This window comes from Amphiprion ocellaris, chromosome 23, assembly GCF_022539595.1.
Source record: "Amphiprion ocellaris isolate individual 3 ecotype Okinawa chromosome 23, ASM2253959v1, whole genome shotgun sequence".
NCBI lineage: Eukaryota > Metazoa > Chordata > Actinopteri > Pomacentridae > Amphiprion > Amphiprion ocellaris.
Genome location: NC_072788.1, coordinates 8744680 through 8764650, shown reverse-complemented (window position 1 = coordinate 8764650; position 19971 = coordinate 8744680). Strand labels below are relative to the sequence as shown.

At 38.1% G+C, this 19971-nt stretch overlaps 2 protein-coding genes across 2 annotated transcripts; one reads left to right on the top strand and one right to left on the bottom strand.

Moving 5' to 3' along the window:
• Nucleotides 1-2523: 2523 nt before the first annotated feature.
• plaa (phospholipase A2-activating protein) lies at nt 2524-8391 on the bottom strand. The gene is made up of 14 exons (XM_023268731.3): nt 8155-8391; nt 7546-7739; nt 7337-7437; nt 7002-7122; nt 6506-6673; nt 6209-6344; nt 5827-5996; nt 5582-5733; nt 5285-5504; nt 5118-5183; nt 4946-5017; nt 4618-4725; nt 3360-3530; nt 2524-3213 (listed from the first exon to the last, which is right to left on the bottom strand). The coding sequence occupies exons 1-14, from the start codon at nt 8301-8303 to the stop codon at nt 2645-2647; spliced, it is 2397 nt and encodes a 798-aa protein (XP_023124499.2). The 5' UTR covers nt 8304-8391; the 3' UTR covers nt 2524-2644.
• A 1915-nt stretch (nt 8392-10306) lies between these two features.
• On the top strand, nt 10307-19103 carry zdhhc21 (zinc finger DHHC-type palmitoyltransferase 21). The gene is made up of 8 exons (XM_023268732.3): nt 10307-10445; nt 12194-12375; nt 12465-12563; nt 14097-14208; nt 14476-14614; nt 14835-14951; nt 15483-15526; nt 15617-19103. The coding sequence occupies exons 2-8, from the start codon at nt 12222-12224 to the stop codon at nt 15747-15749; spliced, it is 798 nt and encodes a 265-aa protein (XP_023124500.1). The 5' UTR covers nt 10307-10445; nt 12194-12221; the 3' UTR covers nt 15750-19103.
• Nucleotides 19104-19971: the final 868 nt, after the last annotated feature.

Sequence of the window (19971 nt, the reverse complement as noted above, 5' to 3'; positions counted from 1 at the left end):
TGACAACTGCATCCGGATGACGACAGAAACCGCGACGTTACATACCACGTGACCCCAACTATCGTCGCAACGCTGTGACGTCAACGAGAACTTCGTTAACGCTTTGATGTGTAGACCACCATCAGGACATACCCATTTTCCATTGGATTTGGGTCACTTTTGACCCATGTTATGCATCAAAGGGTTAAGTCTTTTGGAATTTCCCCATGTCCATCACTTATGAGGCAGCTTTTGGCTTTTGAGAGCCTCAGAAAGAGAGTGGACACCCGAAGCCGTGCGATACTGCTGATTGACACAACATGAGCGAGACACAGGACCCCAAATTGCTCGCCTTTCAAAACAAAATGCTAAAACAAAAATATGAGACTGACAGAAGAAGATGGATGAATGAACAGCACAGGATGAGAATGGAAACAGTAGTGCTGAAGGAGGAGAAAACCCTCCTGCAGGGACAAATCGCGGAGAAAGAAAAAACATGAAGAATTACAAGAGCTCATCACTAAGACCAGAAAAGTAAAAACCTCCAACGGTCAATCACTGAGCAAAATGACATGATACGAACCCTGCTAGAAACCATTGACGCATGCACTAAGAAACTGGCAGAGCCTAAGTCAAGTCACACAGTTAGAAAACACAATGAAAGAGCAGCATGAGGCTGCAGTGAGCTGCCTGAGACAGGAGACAGAGGAAATAAAAATGAAATGCAAGCGGCAGCAGGACGATTTTCAGAAATTATCTGAAGAGCTGCTTGACATGAGCCAAAAACTGAGTTCTAGAAATATACAGGCAGATTTTGAAGAATTTCAGATGATTTAAAGGGTTTAATATCTCCAGACATAGAACTCTCACGGCTATGAAATTTGGTCAGGATGCAGACAAAATAGTTTACTGTAGATCCAAATGGTAAATAAATAACTTTTCCAATAAAAAGAAAAAAACAACTGCCAATCATGATAAAAGATCCCTTAAAATCCATAAATATGGCATATGAAATAAAATAAATATAGTTCTTTGAAAAATGTTATTCAGTTATTGCATTCATTTCACAGCTATTTTGCCATAGCAATGTTTATGTGTGTATTTATTATTTTATATTGACAAGAGTGGCATTCCACACTGGAGAGCTAGCAACCTCGTAAAAATTGTGCAGAATTTCTTACTCTTTTTAGAATGTGGCTAGAAAAAACATTGAGAAAATGTTTTGTTTGTTGGTTGTATAATTTTTGGAGGATTTTTCTTTAAACTTGCAAAAGAGTGGTTATAAATTTCAACAAAGTCCCTACATTATTAGGCATTGCTGATTCAATGCCAAAATATAGAACTTAAACGTCAATTGTATTGGTATAAAACTGTTCGATACATCACAATAAAATGTAATTGACCTTTACTGGTCAAAACTGTAATTGTATTTCATGCTTTAATGCATTTATGCACAATATTTTGCTCTCCTCATTTACAGTCAAGCCTGAAATTATTCATACCCCTGGCAAATTTTGACTTAGTTACTTTTATTCAATCAGCAAATTGTTTCTTTTTTATTGGAAATGACACAGGTGTTTCCCAAAAGATAGTAAGATGATGTACAAGAGACATCATTGTGGAAAAAATAATTACTCAGCTTTTCTTGACATTAACAATTAACTTTAAGCTAAAATTTGCTAAAGGTATGAATAATTTCGGGCTTGAGTGTATGTGAATAGAGTGGACAAAATATTAGGAACACTTTTAAATGTAGCGCACCACCAGAAGTAGAGATTTTCTCAGCGGTGTTGTGTTTGATCGCATGAGATGTCAGATTTTTTTTTTTGGGGGGGGGCTTTTTTTTATTGGATAGGCGCAGTGAGAGAGAGAGACAGGAAACAGAGGAGAAGAGTCAGGGGAAGACACGCAGCAAAGGGCCGCGAGCGGGAATCGAACCCGGGCCAACTGTGTCGGGGACCAGCCTCTGTACATGGGTCGCCTGCTCAACGCGTTGAGCTATACGTACGCCCCGTCAGATATTTTTTTAATAAAGTGGTTGGTGGGTGTGTATTTGGTTACATTTTAACCTTTATCCCATAACCTATATTTATTATTATAAATATTTGAATTTATTCATGACTCATTGATAGGAACTGTTCTGTGAATAAATGAAACGATTTTGCTGAAAGTACTGAAAATAATTGTTTTTTAAAAAAACAGGTTTTCTATCACTAAACATCTTGAAATAAGGAAAAATGCTACAGTTTAAATATGAAGTTAGAAAATTGTTGAAACTGGTCCAAAAGGGAGGCAGAGATCTGTGGGAGAAAGCCATGTTTTTTGAAATTGAAATGTCTTAATATTGTAATTTTTTGACAAAAATGTTGCAATGGTAAACTCTAGAGTGTAGGGAGTTGAAATATGTAACGTCTGCCTACATTTAGTTAGGAATAGGTACTACTGGACAGTTTCTCGTTACAGAACAACCACAAATTCACCCAACATGTTGGTCAAGGAGCTTTAAAAAAGATGTTCTAGTAATAAAAATCCAGACTAAGCATATGGTGTTCTCATTTGTCCTTTTTTATTGCAGAACATACAATTATGTAAGTGTCCACCACAACTGATTAAGCAGAACAGAGTAAAAGAAAGATGGGCGCTTTTTTTCTCCAAATCATTCACATCATTGTAGTTCTTTTAAAATCAGCTGACAACACTCGCCCACCTTTGCCGGATCGGACACCGACGAGTACTTGGAAATCTGAGAGTTGACCCCCAGGGAGCGAGCCAGGTCCTTGGCTGTCTGGTCTGAGGCCACAGTGGTTCCCAAGGCCACCAGCAGCCTAAATACAGCCTCCCTGTCTTGTACCGTCTCCAGAGCTCGACTGGCCACCGACAGACACTGGGCCTTGGCCTCGAGGTCGGGCTGGCTGTGCAGGCAGCCGGCGTAGTTCAGCACCAGAGTGGCCAGAGCGACGTGGATGTTCTTATTGCAGACGGTGGCCAGGTCGGCAGCACGCGATAGCACCGTTTCGCGCTGAGCCATAAGGAGAGCTCGGCCATGCCTGCCGCTAAAGCAGTTACACAGAGTCCGCAGCGCCAGCATCTGGTTGGCAGGACGCCCCTCAGGCCTCATGAGGCTCAGCAGGTGGTTGCACAGTTGGACTCCCTCCGCCTCGCCACAGAGGGTCTCGTTAACCTGCGGGTGGCGCACTGCCAGCCTCATAATGTCCAGCACAGGAAACACAATGTCTACAAGACACGAGGAAGGATTTGGGAGATTCATTAGTGTACAGCATGAACACAACAGCCTTAAATCAAGTTCTTTTTTTAGTTAAACAAGTGAACTGTAAAACAAAAAACATATAATAAAGTGGAATGGGTTGTTGTTATTATACCATCGGGCCAGTGAGAGGCCTTCCACAGCAGGTTGATCTGTTGGATGGTCAGTGGAGGCTCAGAGGAGTTGGGTCCAGACACCGACAACAGCAGACTCTCAAGATTTTCCAGAATTTCTTCGGAGAGCCTGTGCTCCTGAGGTGCACCTCCGTTCAGCTCCTTCAATTTGGCTGCCGAGGAAAGAACAAATGATTGGCCCAGACACAGCAGTGAAGCAGGTGAGAAAACATTCTGGAACACACTTCCTAATGAAAAGGAATCAATAATTATGAGGCAATATCACAGTCTAAGATCTTCCATAAGACTTTAAAACTCAAAATGTTAGTTTGGTTCTTCTGCATGTGTTTTTTTAAATATTTTTTTTTATAAGTCATCCAAAGCCAAACCATAGACTTTTCTGCTCAACCATCTCCAATTTTCCAGATATTTTTGGAGCATTAAAATTTATATTTAGAAAAGTTTCTGTCAAATTTATGATTCATATCAAATATTTGGAGAAATATTTTTAGTTTAGTTCTTTTTTATTGCCTGTGTTTTCCTCTATACATTCAAATAAGGGGCTATGTTTGACCAACAATATCTCACGAATTTTTAAAGTTACAAGTCTGAAATAGTGTGATTAGCTATCTGTTATTTCTACATAAGCCATTGATGTTTGAGTTGAAATATTTAAAAAAAAAAAAAAAAAAGACGTTAGGAGAAGTTTCATCTTTACATATTATACATATGTAAAGAAAATTAGAAAATATCACTGGTTGACTTTTATTCTATTATCAATTATCAATTGGAGGACCACCCACTTCAAAGTAGTGAGAAGACCAAAAAATTTAAAAAAGAATGAATAAATCCCAAAAAATATTTTTAATGTGACAAAACTGGGATTGAGAAGAAGACTTTTAAAGATCTGAAAATGTGATTTTATGATACTTCTCAGACTCCAGAATCTCATATTTTAATGTAAAAGTTGTTCACGCTGTTATGTCATTTGGTTTTGACGCAAAATTGATTTCATGCAACACAGAAGAATTGGGGAAAAAAATCCTCCAAAATAAATGTCTAGTTGAAATCTTGATGCTTCTCACTAAGAGGAATCCACACTGACAGTTTGGTGGTTTGTTATGAATTAAACTTCTTGAATTGGTCAAAATTTTAAATGATAATGTTGCTGTCTGTTAAAATAATATAAAAATATATAGTAATTTGAATCATGCACATTTCATTAAAAATTAGCCAGCGAAGACTTGAACGAATGCTTACCGATGATCTGTGAGGCATTTGCTTGCTCAAAGGTCACACCATCCGTCTTGGGGAAGTAGATATTGGTTGTTGTCCGTCTCAGGGCTGCTGAAGAGTACGCACCTCCTCCTGCAGGAATGGATGAGTAAGAAATGGGTTAAAAACAGAACCCAACTGCCTCGTACTATTTTCTTATAGGAGAACTATGTGAACTCTATCAGCGGTCACATATCAATCCCTGGTTGTGACTCCAGATACAACCCATAAGACCTCATTGTGTCAGTGGTGCATGAATGTTGGTTTCATCATTTTTTTCTTGGTGCAATGGTTCCTCCAGTCAGTATCTCACCTGTGAAGGGATCTGCCACACCAACGGAGGCACCTGGGTTTGGACCCGACCCTGGGATGTAACGACCGGAGCCTGTGAGGAGAAAAAAACAAAAAAAAAACAAAACAGCTGTGGCACTGAATTCACAGGTGATGTTAAGACTGTCAAAAACCTTTCAGCAAAAATATTTTACCTGTGAAGGGATCAGCTCCAAAGCCTGGCCTGTCATCAGCGGAGCCAGGGATGTACCGAGCTCCTCCTGTCACATCAAGACAAAAAACACCTTTCAAAAAACCCGAAGACACTGTATGTTTCTGAAAGTTAAAGAAACCATCGCAAGCATCTATCTTTTGGCCTCACCGGTGAACGGATCACCACCAGCAGGCTGGGCGGGTCCCACCACGTGTCCTTTTGTGTTCTCAATGATAAAATTGGCAACCTGATCGAGGAACATGGGGCTGAGGTCATTCTTCTGCAGAAAGTTGTGCGCTGTCAGCCAGGGGTCTTCTGACACATTGTAAGGCAGCTTCATGGACGGTCCTCCTTCATTCACATCGATGGTGAAGACGTAGTCGTATTCCTGAGGGAAGATCGGGACTCATTAGTAGCTGCTCCTATGCGGCGTTCCTTTAATAGTCGCGAAGCTTGTGGTCTCACCTTTCCTTCGTACATCACACTCTTGGAGGTCTGTTGGTTCGAGCCTCCGACCACATCTCCAATTTTCATCCAGCGCCCATCGCTGACACTCCACTGATACGCCTCCACCTTCTGTCCATCTTTGATCAACCGCGTCTGTCCGTCGCGATTCCCTAAAGAAATTAAGCAACCAAATCTATTATGATGCACATAAAACAGAAGAATTGATTTCACATAGTAAAATAAATGTCATCCTCTTTTATTACCAGGCTCATTAAGATGTTCCCTTCCAGGAAGATCCTCCACTTTGATGTCTCCGAGGTCGCCTGTCTTGGGGTCGATAGTGGCTTTGGAGAGCTCATCCTCAAAGGCCTGCAGGTCCTCTACACTAGCCATGCGGTCCTCGGATTCCGTAAACACACGGATAATGCCGTCACTGTGGGCAGAGGAGAAGCATTGTGGTTAGACACAGATCTCACTCGCTGTCGTCTGAGAATTTTCATTGTATCATGTAAATGTCGAGGGATAACAGAAATGAAAACAGTGAACAGCATTAGAAAAAGCCGTTTAAATATTTATAGCATGACATGATCAAGGCCATCACTACAGACTGAGTGCACATTATGATACCAAATGCAGCTCTATTACCTGGCTCCAACAGCTATGTCACCATTAGGCAGAATACAGCAGCACCAGACAGACTGGGCAGGCAGCCGGATGGTCTGAGAGCATTCTCCATTCCTCCATATCCTCAGAGTCCTGTCCTCTCCTGTGCTTACAAAATCTAAGCAGAAAGATGATGTCAGTTAAAGCCAGCTACCATCTTACAGAAAACAAATAGATGCTGATTCAATAATGACTAGGCACCGGTGACTGGTTCCACACACATTACCAGCTTTCCGTTTAACTATTTTATATGCCGTTATAATAATGTAACAAACAAACCTTGACCATTGGGGAAGACAGCTAAGCTGTAGATGAAGTTGGTGTGACTGTAATAGACTTGTACACATTCGCCTGTCACCAGCCACCTTCTGATACTCGTGTCATTGCTGCAAGAGAAGAACTCGGTGTTGCTGATCACTGCTAGTCCTCTGACACAGTCCTCATGACCTAAAATGGAAGCAAATAAAGATAGTGTATCCATAGCTTGTTAACATACAGCCCCTGGAGAATCCCTGAAATGTTTGGTATCATAATGGATAAATAGATTTTCACCACATTATGCCAGGTTACCAATGAATGACTAAGTGTTGAATTGAAGATGACTGGTTCACAATAACCGAATATGCAAACAGAAGCAATTTTCAAACAGTTACTCATTTAAAGCTTTTTCCTGAACACCTTTAATCGGTGATACCTGTCAACAGCCAGCCATATTTGTGCATACAAATGAAAAACCGAACACAAAAAATAATGTGACCCATCTGCAGACACTCACCTGTAAACGTCTTCTCACATCGACCAGCCTTCCAAAGCTTTATGGTCTTATCTGCTGATCCAGAAAGCATAAGACCCTGTTCAGGTAAGATGATCACTGCCCACACTGCTGCAGAGTGGCCCTGTAGTAAAATTAATAAGAACACAACATTCTTTGTCACACACCCTAAATATATTTTTGCTTGATACAGCTGCATAAATAAAGTCACTGTAAAAGTGCAAATGTCAGCCATAGTCACAAGCAAAGAAGGCAAACTGTCATTTGCTTTAAAAAAAAAAAAACTCTCTTATGAGAAGACCAGTGTAAGATAGAGCACCACAGTGTCTTCAGCATACCTGCAAAGTCATCATGCACTTTTCATTGAGCCAGACTTTGGCTGTGGTATCCCAGGAGCCACTTAAAAGTGTGCCAAATTTTCCAGACGACAGAGTGCAAACTGTGGAGATTAAAGGTTTAGAAATCTGTTCAGATGAACAGCAGAGCAAATCAATATTCATTATGTTCATTTCTAAAAACCTTCTGTGTACAGAAAAGCACAACTCACCTGTATTTTTGTGACCCTTAAGAGTGAATAGGGGCTGTGGTTGGTCCAGTGTAAAAACACAAATGTTGTTATCATTCCCACCTGTGGCAATAAGTCCCCGAGGATATGTTTCACTGGGTGCAATGATGCATACACAGGATACAAAATTTGAGTGGCCAGACATACAGTGCATCTCTGTGAAGCCTCTGTCTGGACTGTTAAAGGGAGGGGAAGGAGAGGAGAGAAAAGGCATGTTAACAATGACTAGTGTGGGACCACATTTACAGCTGTGTGGCTGAAATTTTAAAGAAAGATCAGTGAATTGAGTGACAGAAAACAAGCAAAGACTTAAGCAAATATTTGAACATCCGCTCTGTGTACACTGTGAGCTGCAGAAGAATGAATGACAAAGCTAATTTGAGTACCGTTAGCAAGACGCTTCCGAGCTAACTTAGCAACTCACGTTTATTTTCATACATGTACAGAAGAAACAATTAGTAAATGACTTCACCGAATCATTATTTGGCTTGGTAATATCTTGACCTGACACCTTCCATGGTCACAAAGTCACTTGATATTTGAAACAAATCAGCATAGCTAGTTAGTGAGCAGCAGGCTAATGCTAACTACCTTGAGTTTGGTACCCAGACTCTGCCGGTTCGGTCTCTGGACACAGACACGAAAGCTCCTTCGGGGAAAACGGCGGTCGCAAGCCCCCTGACATCCATTTCGTGGCCCGGGATGGAACACCTGAGTTTATATGAGTTAGACGATGCCATTTTAGCCAAACAAAACAATGCAACTCCTACAGTAGAGTTAAGCTAGGCGGCGTTGCTGTCAACAAACACCAGCCGTTAATGCTAAGGAAGTTAGCCTACGTCATTGCACGCAAGAAACGTCAACTTCCAAGTTTGAGTTAGGAGTTAATTTAATTTAATTTTTTTTAAAAATGCAAAAATATATTTTAAAAGCGATATCATTAATATAGAATGTTTATGAATGAATTTTAAATTCGTTTAAATATTTGTGAATATTGCCTATGGTATTAGCAGTGTTTGCCCAGAGAGCGGCAGCAACCAGTTTTTCCCGTCTTACCGGGTGCTGCACTGCGCTGCAAACATCCACCATCCACCCACCTGTCCACAGCAGATGCATCAAGCTGCCGTAAATAACATTGATTCAACAACAGACTGAGGTTTCAATGTTAAAATAAAATAAAAACAAAACAAACAAAAATAATAATCTTTGCCATTTGCAAAAATACAGTCAAATATCAAATCAGACTCGCACCGCCCATCATCTCCCATAAAATATCCTTTAAAATGAATAAACAAGGTAAATAATATGTATATTTCACCTCCTGACCACTAGATGCAGTCATTTCTTCTTTCAGATCTTTTCTCAGGATGATTGTTAATGTTTACATAGCACCTGAAATCTTCAATTAATGAAAGAATAATAATAACAATAACAAAAACAACAGCAATAATAATAGTAATAATAATATTGACAATAATAACAATAATAATAATAGCCTTAACTTCAGTCCAGTACTTTGTTCGACTATATATTTTACTTGTAGGTTCTTAATAATAGTAATGTTTAAATTAGTTGGGTAAATTAGATTTTTATGTATTTTATGTCCAAAATATTTAGAATAGTCTGGTATGTTTGTATTTTACTCTTTGGAGTTTAAATAAATTAAATTTTTAAAAATTTAGTTAGGTAAATTTATGTTTTCTATCATTTTTACAGGACCTTACCCTTTATATTTAAATTAGCATGATAAATTTACATTTATTTTTAAAAATATATATATATTATTGGGTCTTATCCCTAATATCTAAATTTGTCTGGTAAATTTATTTTTTGTCTGCTTTTGTAGGATGGTAACTTTATTTCTTCAAGTTGTCAGGCAATTTGCTAGACTATATGATATTATAGACTATTAACGCTAATATTTAAATTAGTCAGGTAAATTTGTGTTTTCTATAATTGGGTAGGATCTTAAACTCAGTATTTAAATTTGATAGGTAAAGTTGTGCCTTATGTAATTTTGTAGGGTGTCAAATTAGTCAGGCAATTTGTTAGATTATCTAATATTGTAGGATCTTTTATTAATCAGGTAAATTAGCATATTTAATAATAATATATGGTATTAGCTGTCTCATTTAGGCTCTCCTTTTTTCAGCTTTTTAATTAAATGTTATGTCTTTCACTGTCTTTTATCAAGACTTAAATATGCATGTTTTTATAAGGATTATTTTTGATTTATTTCAGCAGACTTCGGTATGGAAGCCCGTTTCCGCCACTTGAAAAAAAAAAGAAGTCACATGCTATCTTATACAAAGTCATAATTTTGACTTACTATTTCATAATTTTGACTTTCTATCTCATAATTATGACTTACTATCTCACAATTATGACTTTCTCTCACATAATTATGAGATACAAACTCATAATTTTGACTTACTATCTCATAATTATGACTTTCTAACTCATAATTATGAGATGCAAACTCATAATTTTGACTTACTATCTCATATTTATGACTTACTATGTCATAATTATGAGATACAAAGTCATAATTATGAGCTAGAAAGTCATAATTGTGAGATAGAAAGTCAAAATTATGACTTTGTATCTCATAGTTATGACTTTGTATCTCATAATTATGAGATACAAAGTCATAATTATGACTTACGATCTCATAATTATGAGACAGCATGTGACTTTTTTTTTTTTTTTTTTTTTTTAAGTGGCGGAAACGGGCTTCCATACTTCCGGTACATTTCCGTATAGGTGGTTTTATTTTTACACACAGATGATCCGGATCGTGTTGTTTGTGTTGCAGGTGTCGGACGGATGAGGAAGTAGCTCCACTGGTACGTGCGCTGAATCGGACAGCGACACGCGAAGTAGTGAGTATCTTTACATTTTAGCCTCTAAAATCAGGACTGACGCTCCCCACGCTGAATTGTGTTGTACTTATACACGTATATATGCATTTAAATGAATAAAATAAGGCCTGTGGTGTTAGCTAACGCAGTCCGGCTGTGGAGCCCAGCCCATCCCGGCTGTCAGTGTTACCAGCACTATGAATGATGGAGCGTTCAAATGCAAGGGATAACATTAGCTGTTCATGCTAATTTAGACTGTTTCACGTTAGTATTTAATGCTAATTTTAAAACACACGCGCGCGCGCATTGTAAAGTGTGTGAAGGTTTAAATATTGGACACCTGCTCTATAACACAGTAGTTAGGCCTGTAATGTGGTTTTATTTCAGAAAACATGACATAATACATCCTCATCTTCTCAGTAATGGCTCCCACAAGCCTGCTTATATGCTAATGGTCACTCATTAGTACATTATCATGTCTGCTGTTCATGCTAGCATTCGTTCTTATCATTATATTTCCATTTATCTATTTTTATATTGTTATTTATCCAGCACACTCATATCACCTGCAGCTTTTTCTATCCATGTACTATTAACTTAACACTGCTTCATACTGTATGTATTCACACTGCATATGCTTTATACATCTTGCATAAATGTACAGATACATTACACAGCACTTTTACTGCTTCTTTTGCAATGCAATTTAAACTTCCCGTTGTGTAGCCAAGTGTGGTTATTCTTTCGAAACACATAATTTCAAATAACTGCACACTGTTGCTTATGCTGCAGCTATGTATAATATGTTTGTCAAGATTATTAAGCAAACTTAATTAGCTGTTTCTCTCTATTACATGTTTTACACCTTTCAAAGCACTCAGCTACGCCTTATAAGACGTCAGGTGTAATAAGACAAGAAGTAAGCAGCAGTAATGCAATCAGAATGGATATCTGAGTTATGATAGGTATGCTGCTCTAAAATAAAATTTGTTTTAAGTTGTGATTTGAACTGAGTCCAGTAGTTAGTTCCAAAGTCGTGATGCAGAGCAGCTGAAGTCGCTGGCAGTCGTGGTGGTGAGTCTAAAACTTGGGACAGATAGCAACACAGCAGAGGAAGAAGAGCTGTAGAGACGGAGAAAGATCTGAACTATATGGTGTAGCCAGGTGATGGAGGGATTTGAAAATGAGCAGTAGAACCTTGTAGTATTTCTTGGTGCTGATGATGATCCTGGTGGAAGAACTGAATGATTTGGAGCTGATTGAGAAGTTTAATATAATTAGGTATTAGTTTAAATATATATGGTCATAAAATAGTAAAATATTCCAATAAAGTAAATGTTAAAATGTTTATTCCATACGTCCTGATGTGAACCTAAACAATTATGACAGCAGTTGGTAACTTTATTTGTATTTAATGTAGAATGTAGGTGAAAATATAACATTTAAGGGGGTCTAGCAATATTTTTAAAGTTTTTTTTTTCTTCTTGTATTTAAAATATTTCAACTTTTTTTTACCTAATGCCTAATATCTGATGGCTACTAGCTAAAACTAAAAAAATTCAACAAGTTAAACTGATAGAACAAATGGAACTGTCCAACTACATTTATAAACTTGCAAATAAAAGAAGGAAAAAAGGGAAATCTGCTGAGTCATTTCAGTGGAATACTGTTTAAAATTTGCTACTTGCAGCAACCAGGGTGCGTATAAGAACTTCAGTGCTGCCATGTGTTTGCTGATTGGATGTTTGCATGTGGTCGGTGCACTGTAGGGTTTTCCCTGGAGTGGCAGCAGCAGTCATGAAGCTTCGTCTGCACTTTGTGGTGGACCCTATGGGCTGGCTGTGCATCAGCATGGTGTTCGGGATCTGGCTCTACAACACTTTCTTTATTCCCAAGCTGGTTCTACTTCCACACTACAATGAAGGACACATCCCATGGGCCATAGTTGTTTGTGAGTGTCTTTGTTTCCAGCGTAGCAACTTCTGTCTCGACACGCTAAAGGTTCAAAATTAAATCTCTAAAATGTGTGTGTTTCTCAAGGTTATTACATAGCATCGGCACTCTGCGTATTGGCCCTGTTCAGAGCTTCTACAGCAGATCCTGGACGTCTTCCGGTGGACCCCCACATACCTCACTCTGGTATTGTTTTTGTCACAGTTTTACCACATATTTTAACTCTAAAATTGGTTGTTGACCAACAGATTGTGCATGTTGTGTCCATAAATCTTTAGAGCTATAGCTTATTGAACATAGTCAAAATAGAAGTATCTGTCCAAATAGATGAGTTTAAACTTGGACAGTTGAAATATCTTTGTGTATTTCTGTTTGACATGAACTTTATCCTTCACTGTTGATATGCTATTGCATGTGATGTGTTACCAATGCAATAATGGGGAATCAGTTAAAAAATAGTCATACTAATAATTGAAAAACTGCAGAATGCCTGATCCATCATTCTCTCATTTATACAGTCATGAGCAAAGTTTACATTCACTTGTAAATTCCATGTATATCATGGCAGTGTTGCGTTTCCATGTGACATATGTGTTACCGCAGAAACTCATCATGCATTTTAGTTGTTTCATAGATTTATTACAAGTCTTCTGCAAATATGACAAAATCTTTTGGTAATGTCGAAAGCTGTGTTAACCAAATTTTCTTCGTGTCATGGCCCCTTAACTTCTTGTGAGTGATTACAACTCAATACAGCTGCTGACTCCTCTAAGCTAAAAAGAAGACCATGCCATGAAAGAAGGCAGTACTTGCTCTGAAAGCGGCACCTTAAGGCTCAACTGAACCACTCTGCTGATCACAAGAACAAAAAAAACGGCCTTCTGGAGGAATGTTCTGTGATCAAGTGAAACAAAAAGTGAGCTATTTGGCCACAATGATCAGAAATATGTTTAGAGGAGAGAAGATGAGGCCTTCACCCAAACAATACCAAACCTACTGCCAAGCATGGTGGTGGTGGTATCATGGTCTGGGGCTGTTTTGCTGCCAATGGAACTGTTGTTTTACACAAAGTAAATGGAAAAATTATCAGGAAAACCTGAAATCATGGTTGGGTGTTGGATGCAGTTGGGTGTTCCAACAAGACAATGACTCCAAATGCACATCAAAAGTGGTAAAGAAATGGTGAAATCTAGCTGGAATTAACATTTCAAACTGGTCTTCCCAAAATGCTAACTTAAACCCCATCAAGAATCAGTGGACTATGCTGAACAAAAACAAATCTGTGTCAGAAAGTCAACACATTTAGTTGATCTGCATCAATTTTATCAAGAGGAGTGTTCAGAGACACAACCAGAAGCTTGTACACGGCTACCAACCATATCTAATTAAGGTGAACATGCCAATGGACATTTTTACTAAACATTAGAATTGCTGTATGTATATTTTACACAAAACAGGTTTTGTCATATTTTCCAATAGACCTGTAATCTCATAAAGAACCAAAGTAGATGATTGTTTTGTTGTGACAAAGACAACTGTGTCACCTTTTATTCCATCATAGAAAATCAAGAGTGTTAGGAGTCATTGGAAACTCAAGACTGCCATGATATACACGTCCTTCCAAGTGCATATAAACTTTCATTTACGACTATAGAGGGCATTATTGTGTCACCATTTCTATCGATAATTAACATAGTGACTGTTGTCTTTGTGTCACAGAGAGAGAGCATTGGGAGTTGTGCAATAAGTGCAACTTAATGAGGCCGAAAAGGTCACACCACTGCAGTCGCTGTGGCCACTGTGTGCGCAGGATGGACCACCACTGTCCTTGGTAAGCACACCGGCACACTCATGATAAGATTTCAGAGCTTATCAGTTGAAAACATTGATAGGAAAAATATCAAAAGCCTCAAAGTTAAGCAACCCCACATCTGAGTTGACACAGTAGATGACATGCTTGTATCCAGTAGCAGTGGCAGCAGGTAATGTGATCTTACTATGAAGCCACACGAAGCCAGTTTCATGCGCTTCACTCTGATGTCCACATAAACAAAAATTATACACTACCATACACTAACTCCAGTTCGTTTCCCTGCAGGATTAATAACTGCGTTGGAGAAGACAACCACTGGCTCTTCCTGCAGCTGTGTTTCTATGCTCAGGTCCTCAGTTTATTCACACTGGTGCTGGACTTCTGCCAGTACTATTACTTCCAGCCGCTGACAGAACTAGACCAGGTATATAAATAAAGTGCTTTTAGAGCTACTTTACAGACTTGCATGTGTAGCAGTTTGAACCACTATTTAGTATTTACTGTAAGGAATGCTCTTTTTTTGCATCCTGTAAGTCAGCCAAACAGTACTATGTGCTAAAAGTTAATATTTACTATGAAACTGTCAACACGTGGAAATTTACTGTAATAAGAAAACAGCTTCCTGTTGTGTTTTATCCTTCCAGGAGAAATTTACAACACGTCATGAACTGGCTCTGCTGAGAGTGTCGGCGCTCATGGGTGTGGTCATGTTCGGTGGCATGTCCAGCTTGTTTTACACCCAAATGACGGGCATCCTCTCTGTGAGTACCGGATAATGACCAGAGACTTATTGTCTTGTTTAAACCAACATCTCCACATTCATTTCCTGCTGTCATTATGTGATTATGTGCTCTCTTGATTGGATTGTTGATTATAACTTTAAAGGATGTATAAAATAAACCAAATAGGCTTTAACTACAGTGATATTTAGCTTCTATGTCCTGTTGAAGGCATGTTCTGTCTTCTTAAAACAGACGAGGGACAAACAAGGAGGCAACACACTGAGCTTCAGACAGAACAACATGACACAAGATACAGAAATAAACCAATCAATGTCTGTAATGTAGTGATCAATAGACCAGAAACAAGAGAGGAAGTCTAGGGTCAGTCCTTTACAAGCGTTCATTAAGAGTTTTGGCAGGCTTGTAATGTTTGAAATGTGCATACTTACTAATATTACTACTGTTTCTGGCTGCTTACGTTTTCATCAAGGTTCAGAATCTGCATTAGGAACCAATTTTGCCCAAGTATCCACTCATGTTGAATAGTGTTTTCCATTTTTCCCCTTACAGGATATGACCACCATTGAGAAAATGGCTCAGTTCACAAATGAAATGTGAGTCTGCAGTAATTGTTAGCAGCTGCATTGAAGGAATCGGTAGATATGCTGGACTAATGTACTAATCATCGATGTTTTTCCTATCAGATATGGCGTTAAGAAATCCTGGCAGTGGGCGCTGGCTGAAGTTTGCGGTACTCGCTGGAAACTCCTGTGGCTTCTCCCTCTCCGAAGCAGACAGCCGCTCCAAGCCGGCTACCACTTCCGCACTCATGTGTAAGCTGGTCCAGCGTCTCCTACCTGCACAGATGGTAGGAGCCACCATGATGAAACACTGTACACACACTTAAGAATCCATCTGCTTGCCTTCAACGTCCTCCTTTGTGCAATGAGAGCAGGGCAGCAGTGGATGCAAGAAGCTTTTTTGTTTTGTTTTTTCAAGGCCCAGACTGGCAGTAAACAGGGTCAAGAAACACCTTTGGGAGCGACGGGAATCTCTTTTTTTTTTTTTTTTTACCCACTGTGACTGCTACTTTTAGCAATTGGAAACCACTTTTAATGGCTAATTGCATCGGAAGGATGGGAGTCTTCACCTGAAAGCTGCTGGCAAAAGGGACCCCTCTCAGGTTACTTAATAAAGAGCCTTTACTACTGACCTTTAATCAACCACAGACAGAACTTGGGTAACTTCAGTGTGTCTATTAGGAAGGCATTTTTTTTGGATCAGGTTTGTGCCTTGTTTCTTTTAGCATTGTTCTTTTTTTAATCGGTGACACATGAGCAGTGTTTTTGCTTTATGTTTCTTGATTAGTTCCACTTTCTTGTGAAGGGATCTGCACTCCTTTAATTAATTTGATGATTCTTGAATGTTTTCTTGCATTGTTCCACAAGCGTTTTATGTACCAAGTGTTGTTTTGTGAAGCATGGCCACAGAACAAAGTTGAATACTGATATGTGATAATTGTGCGACACAAGACCAGCTAATTATGAAGATGAGAAACCACTTAGTTAAAACTTGGTAAAAATGTGTTCAAAATTAGAAACAAGCTCATACAATCAGTCTTAGGCTGTATATATCATAGTTAAACCTGCTGTATAATCACATTTTCTCAGAGTTTTACATTCCACAGCTAGTTAATGTCGTAACCTGATCATACTTGATGTTAAATTCTTACTGAAGGGGGTGAGTGTCACATAATGTCTTCAAAGATAACTTAAATCAGTCTGTTTAAATCTTAAAGAAGTAGTTCACTGTTGTGGGAAGTACACTAAATCCTCTTTTTGCTGGTAATTCGATAAGAAAATCGATGCCGCTCTGTACACTAATATGAAACTACAACTAGGAGCTGGTTAGCTTAGCTTAGCATCGGAATCTTAGCACCTATATAACCGCAACATATTTAATTTACACAATTTTTGTAAATATTCAATGACTGAGATATAATTAGTAGTAAGCTTTTTGGTGAGATGAGTTCATAAATTTGAAAAGAGCCAAGATAGTTTGTTTCCTATTTTAGAATCTTAATACTAAGCTACGGTAATCGTTTGCTAACTGTAGCTTCACATTTACTGAACAGACAAATTGAGAACGGTATCAGTTTTCTCAGCTTATTTCCCATGATGTCGATCTGTTCTTTTATATCCGTGTTTTTATCTTGAAGTTTGCTGGTTTGTGAGGTACACCAGCACTTCTTTGCCGATCAAGATTTTAGGACGTGCAATAACTAATTTCTTAGGTGATTGTGCTGCTGGTTAGCTTAGCTTAGCATAGGACTTAAATCACGTGAAGAACAAACACAACCTATAAAACTGCAACTATTTTATCCTTTTTTACACTCTGCTTTTTGAGTGGACTAAGCAAATGAGATTTTTAAAAAGAAGTTCGCTTTTGGTAAGAACATTTTCTCACCTTTAAAGCAAGCAACCTAACTTGTTCCCACTTTTATAGTCTAAACGCTAAGCTAAGCTAGTAGGCCACTGGTAGTAGCTTCATAATTACTCAACATGAGAATGGTGTCAATTTTCTCAACTTTTCTCAATTTACTCCACAACAAAAAATGTAAAAAAATGCATTTCCCACAATGTTGAGCTATTCCTTTAAACCACTCTGTTTAGCTGAAATCTTCTGTATCAACCATAGCACTTACAGTGCACTATATTGGCACAAATAACTTGAATATATGTCTTTATTTTATACTCTTGACAACATCATTTGTAATTTATACGTATCATTTTAGCTGTCTTATTTATGTCTGAACAAGTGACTTTATAATTGCATATCTTTGAGTAATACAGAAACGAGCAGGTTAGTCTGCTTGTGGTGACATGAAGCTAGTTAACCCTTGACACAACACTGCAAATTTATTTACTGTGGTTTTGCTGTAACTTTGTGAAACTGTTTAGAGATTTTATTGAATTCCTTACCAGGATACTTAAGGGGATGATAATAATATTAGCATTGTGTGGTTGTCATTGTCTATAATACTTGGCAATCTCTTAGTTAACCCTGTAAACAAAGCTTATCGCGTGTGTGAGAAATGTTACAATATCCAAATAGTGCCTGTCTAGGTCTTCTTTTTACTCTCACGGTTCATCATCATCCTCGTTGTATGGTCTCCATACAAGCCAAAGACCAGGGGAAACATTGCAATAGACACCAAGTATCCTGTAAATGCATGTTTCACCAAACTTCTGAAGGTAGCGGTTTAATATTATGCACTGAATTTCACATTAGCACACAGTCTCTTTTACTGCATCAGTGGTACTTGTGAAAGGAAGTCCTCACTTGAAGTTATTTGATTTGCTGTGTGTGGTTTGTATAGATTGCATTTGCATGAGTGTTTGCCGATAACTTGATATTCAGGTTTTTGGATGTTTGTGTGATTTATTTTTTTTTTTATTTATGCGTGGCGGTGGGGTTGATCGGCACTAAAAAAAAAGTGGTGATAAAAAATGAACATTCACAATTTCTTCTTATAGGTTTTGAAAGCAATAAGCATCGTGGGTAAAGCCATCCTTATTGTTCCAAAAGTAGTGAAAATATGATGTTTTGTGACATTTTTTAACTGTTGGATGGGTTTCACTCATTAATCACAAACCTGAGATTACCGGACTCGAGTATTTGTCAGTACTTTAGTTACCTCTGCCAAGATTATTGCAGCTGCAGTGCGTAGCTGCGCAGCATATTTTCAATTAACAACATGCCCACATCTCATGTTGTTAATGAAGGAATAACAGGAAGGCTTGAGTTAATTTGATTTGAATCAAAAGCTGCAGGAAACCGGAGGTGTGAACATCTCCGAGAGGCTGTTTCTTATTCACATCGCCTTACTGCCTGGCCTCCCCCAGGACTCTCTGTTTGGATCTGTGCATTTTGTGCACTTGGTTCATTTGCTGTATTTTTTTTTTTAAATGTGTTTTCAAGGTGTATTTTTGTTTAATTCTGACCTCAACAACTGGAACAGATATGTTTTGTGAATTAAATTCATACACTATAAACATGTTACCAATTTGTGTCTAGAATGCCTATGAGAAGTTGCCAATATATTATTTTACAAAACTATTAATTGTGATTATAGAAAATATATAGGTATTCATATTCAAATAAATTAGATTCTGAATAAGTTTGAGCTGATCTATTGTCCTTTCCTTGAAATGTTTTCAGCCTCAAAACTGGCTGCATCTGAAGCTTAGTTCCTTGTTTTCCGTATCTCTACCGAACCTTAATGTGCATTACACCACATTAGCCAGTGTAGGTCAATTATGTATTTACATCTATGTTTTATTGATTTATTTATATAGTTTCTCCTCCACTTTCACTGCCTTTCTCTTATCATTTTTCGAAAAAAAAAAAAAAAATCCCTTTCACTACAGGGAACTGCTATGATATCCCGATTAGCAACCTCCCGGTCTGAAAATGTCAAAGTTTTGCTGGAGATCTGAATCATGCATTACGGCAGCTTTGCTAGTTTTATTCAGTCATTTTTTTTCCACTCAAGATTGTGTTTATTTTTATACAATTACACAAACCAAGAAAAACAAACAAAAGAACTGAACAATGCCTGGGCAGTAACAGCATCTACATCAACCTTCATTAATTGTAATTTTCCCCTTGTTCCCCTCCAACATTGCCATTTCGAGTCATGTATTCTGTCCACTTAGTCCATTTTTTGTCCACTTGTGCTTCCTGTAGTCTCAGTTTGTGAGTTAGATTTTCCATTATATAGATTTCCTCAGTAATTTTCAACCATTCGTCTTTTGTTGGTGGTCCTGTTTTCCCCCAGTTTCTTGTTATGGCTTTTTTTTTTTTTTTTTTTAACATGCCACTAGCAGTATTTTAAGTATCTGTCATTTCCCATCACACTCTCTTCAGAGAAATTACAAAGATAAAGCACACTGCAACTCAATTGAGTCAGACTACCCTTTATCTGTTAGGTGATGTAATGATCACTTAATAGGAAAAGGTTGTAGTGGTCCTATTATTACAATTTAGAGAATGCATG

Coding starts and splice junctions, on each gene's coding strand:
- plaa (XM_023268731.3), bottom strand. CDS start 8,303: ATGGCATCGTCTAACTCATATAAACTCAGGTGTTCCATCCCGGGCCAC. Junction 4,726..4,945: donor TGTGGCAGATCCCTTCACAG/GTGAGATACTGA, acceptor CCATTCCTGCAG/GAGGAGGTGCGTACTCTTCA. Junction 3,531..4,617: donor AAATGCCTCACAGATCATCG/GTAAGCATTCGT, acceptor TTTCCTCGGCAG/CCAAATTGAAGGAGCTGAAC.
- zdhhc21 (XM_023268732.3), top strand. CDS start 12,222: ATGAAGCTTCGTCTGCACTTTGTGGTGGACCCTATGGGCTGGCTGTGC. Junction 12,376..12,464: donor CCCATGGGCCATAGTTGTTT/GTGAGTGTCTTT, acceptor GTGTTTCTCAAG/GTTATTACATAGCATCGGCA. Junction 14,952..15,482: donor AAATGACGGGCATCCTCTCT/GTGAGTACCGGA, acceptor TTCCCCTTACAG/GATATGACCACCATTGAGAA.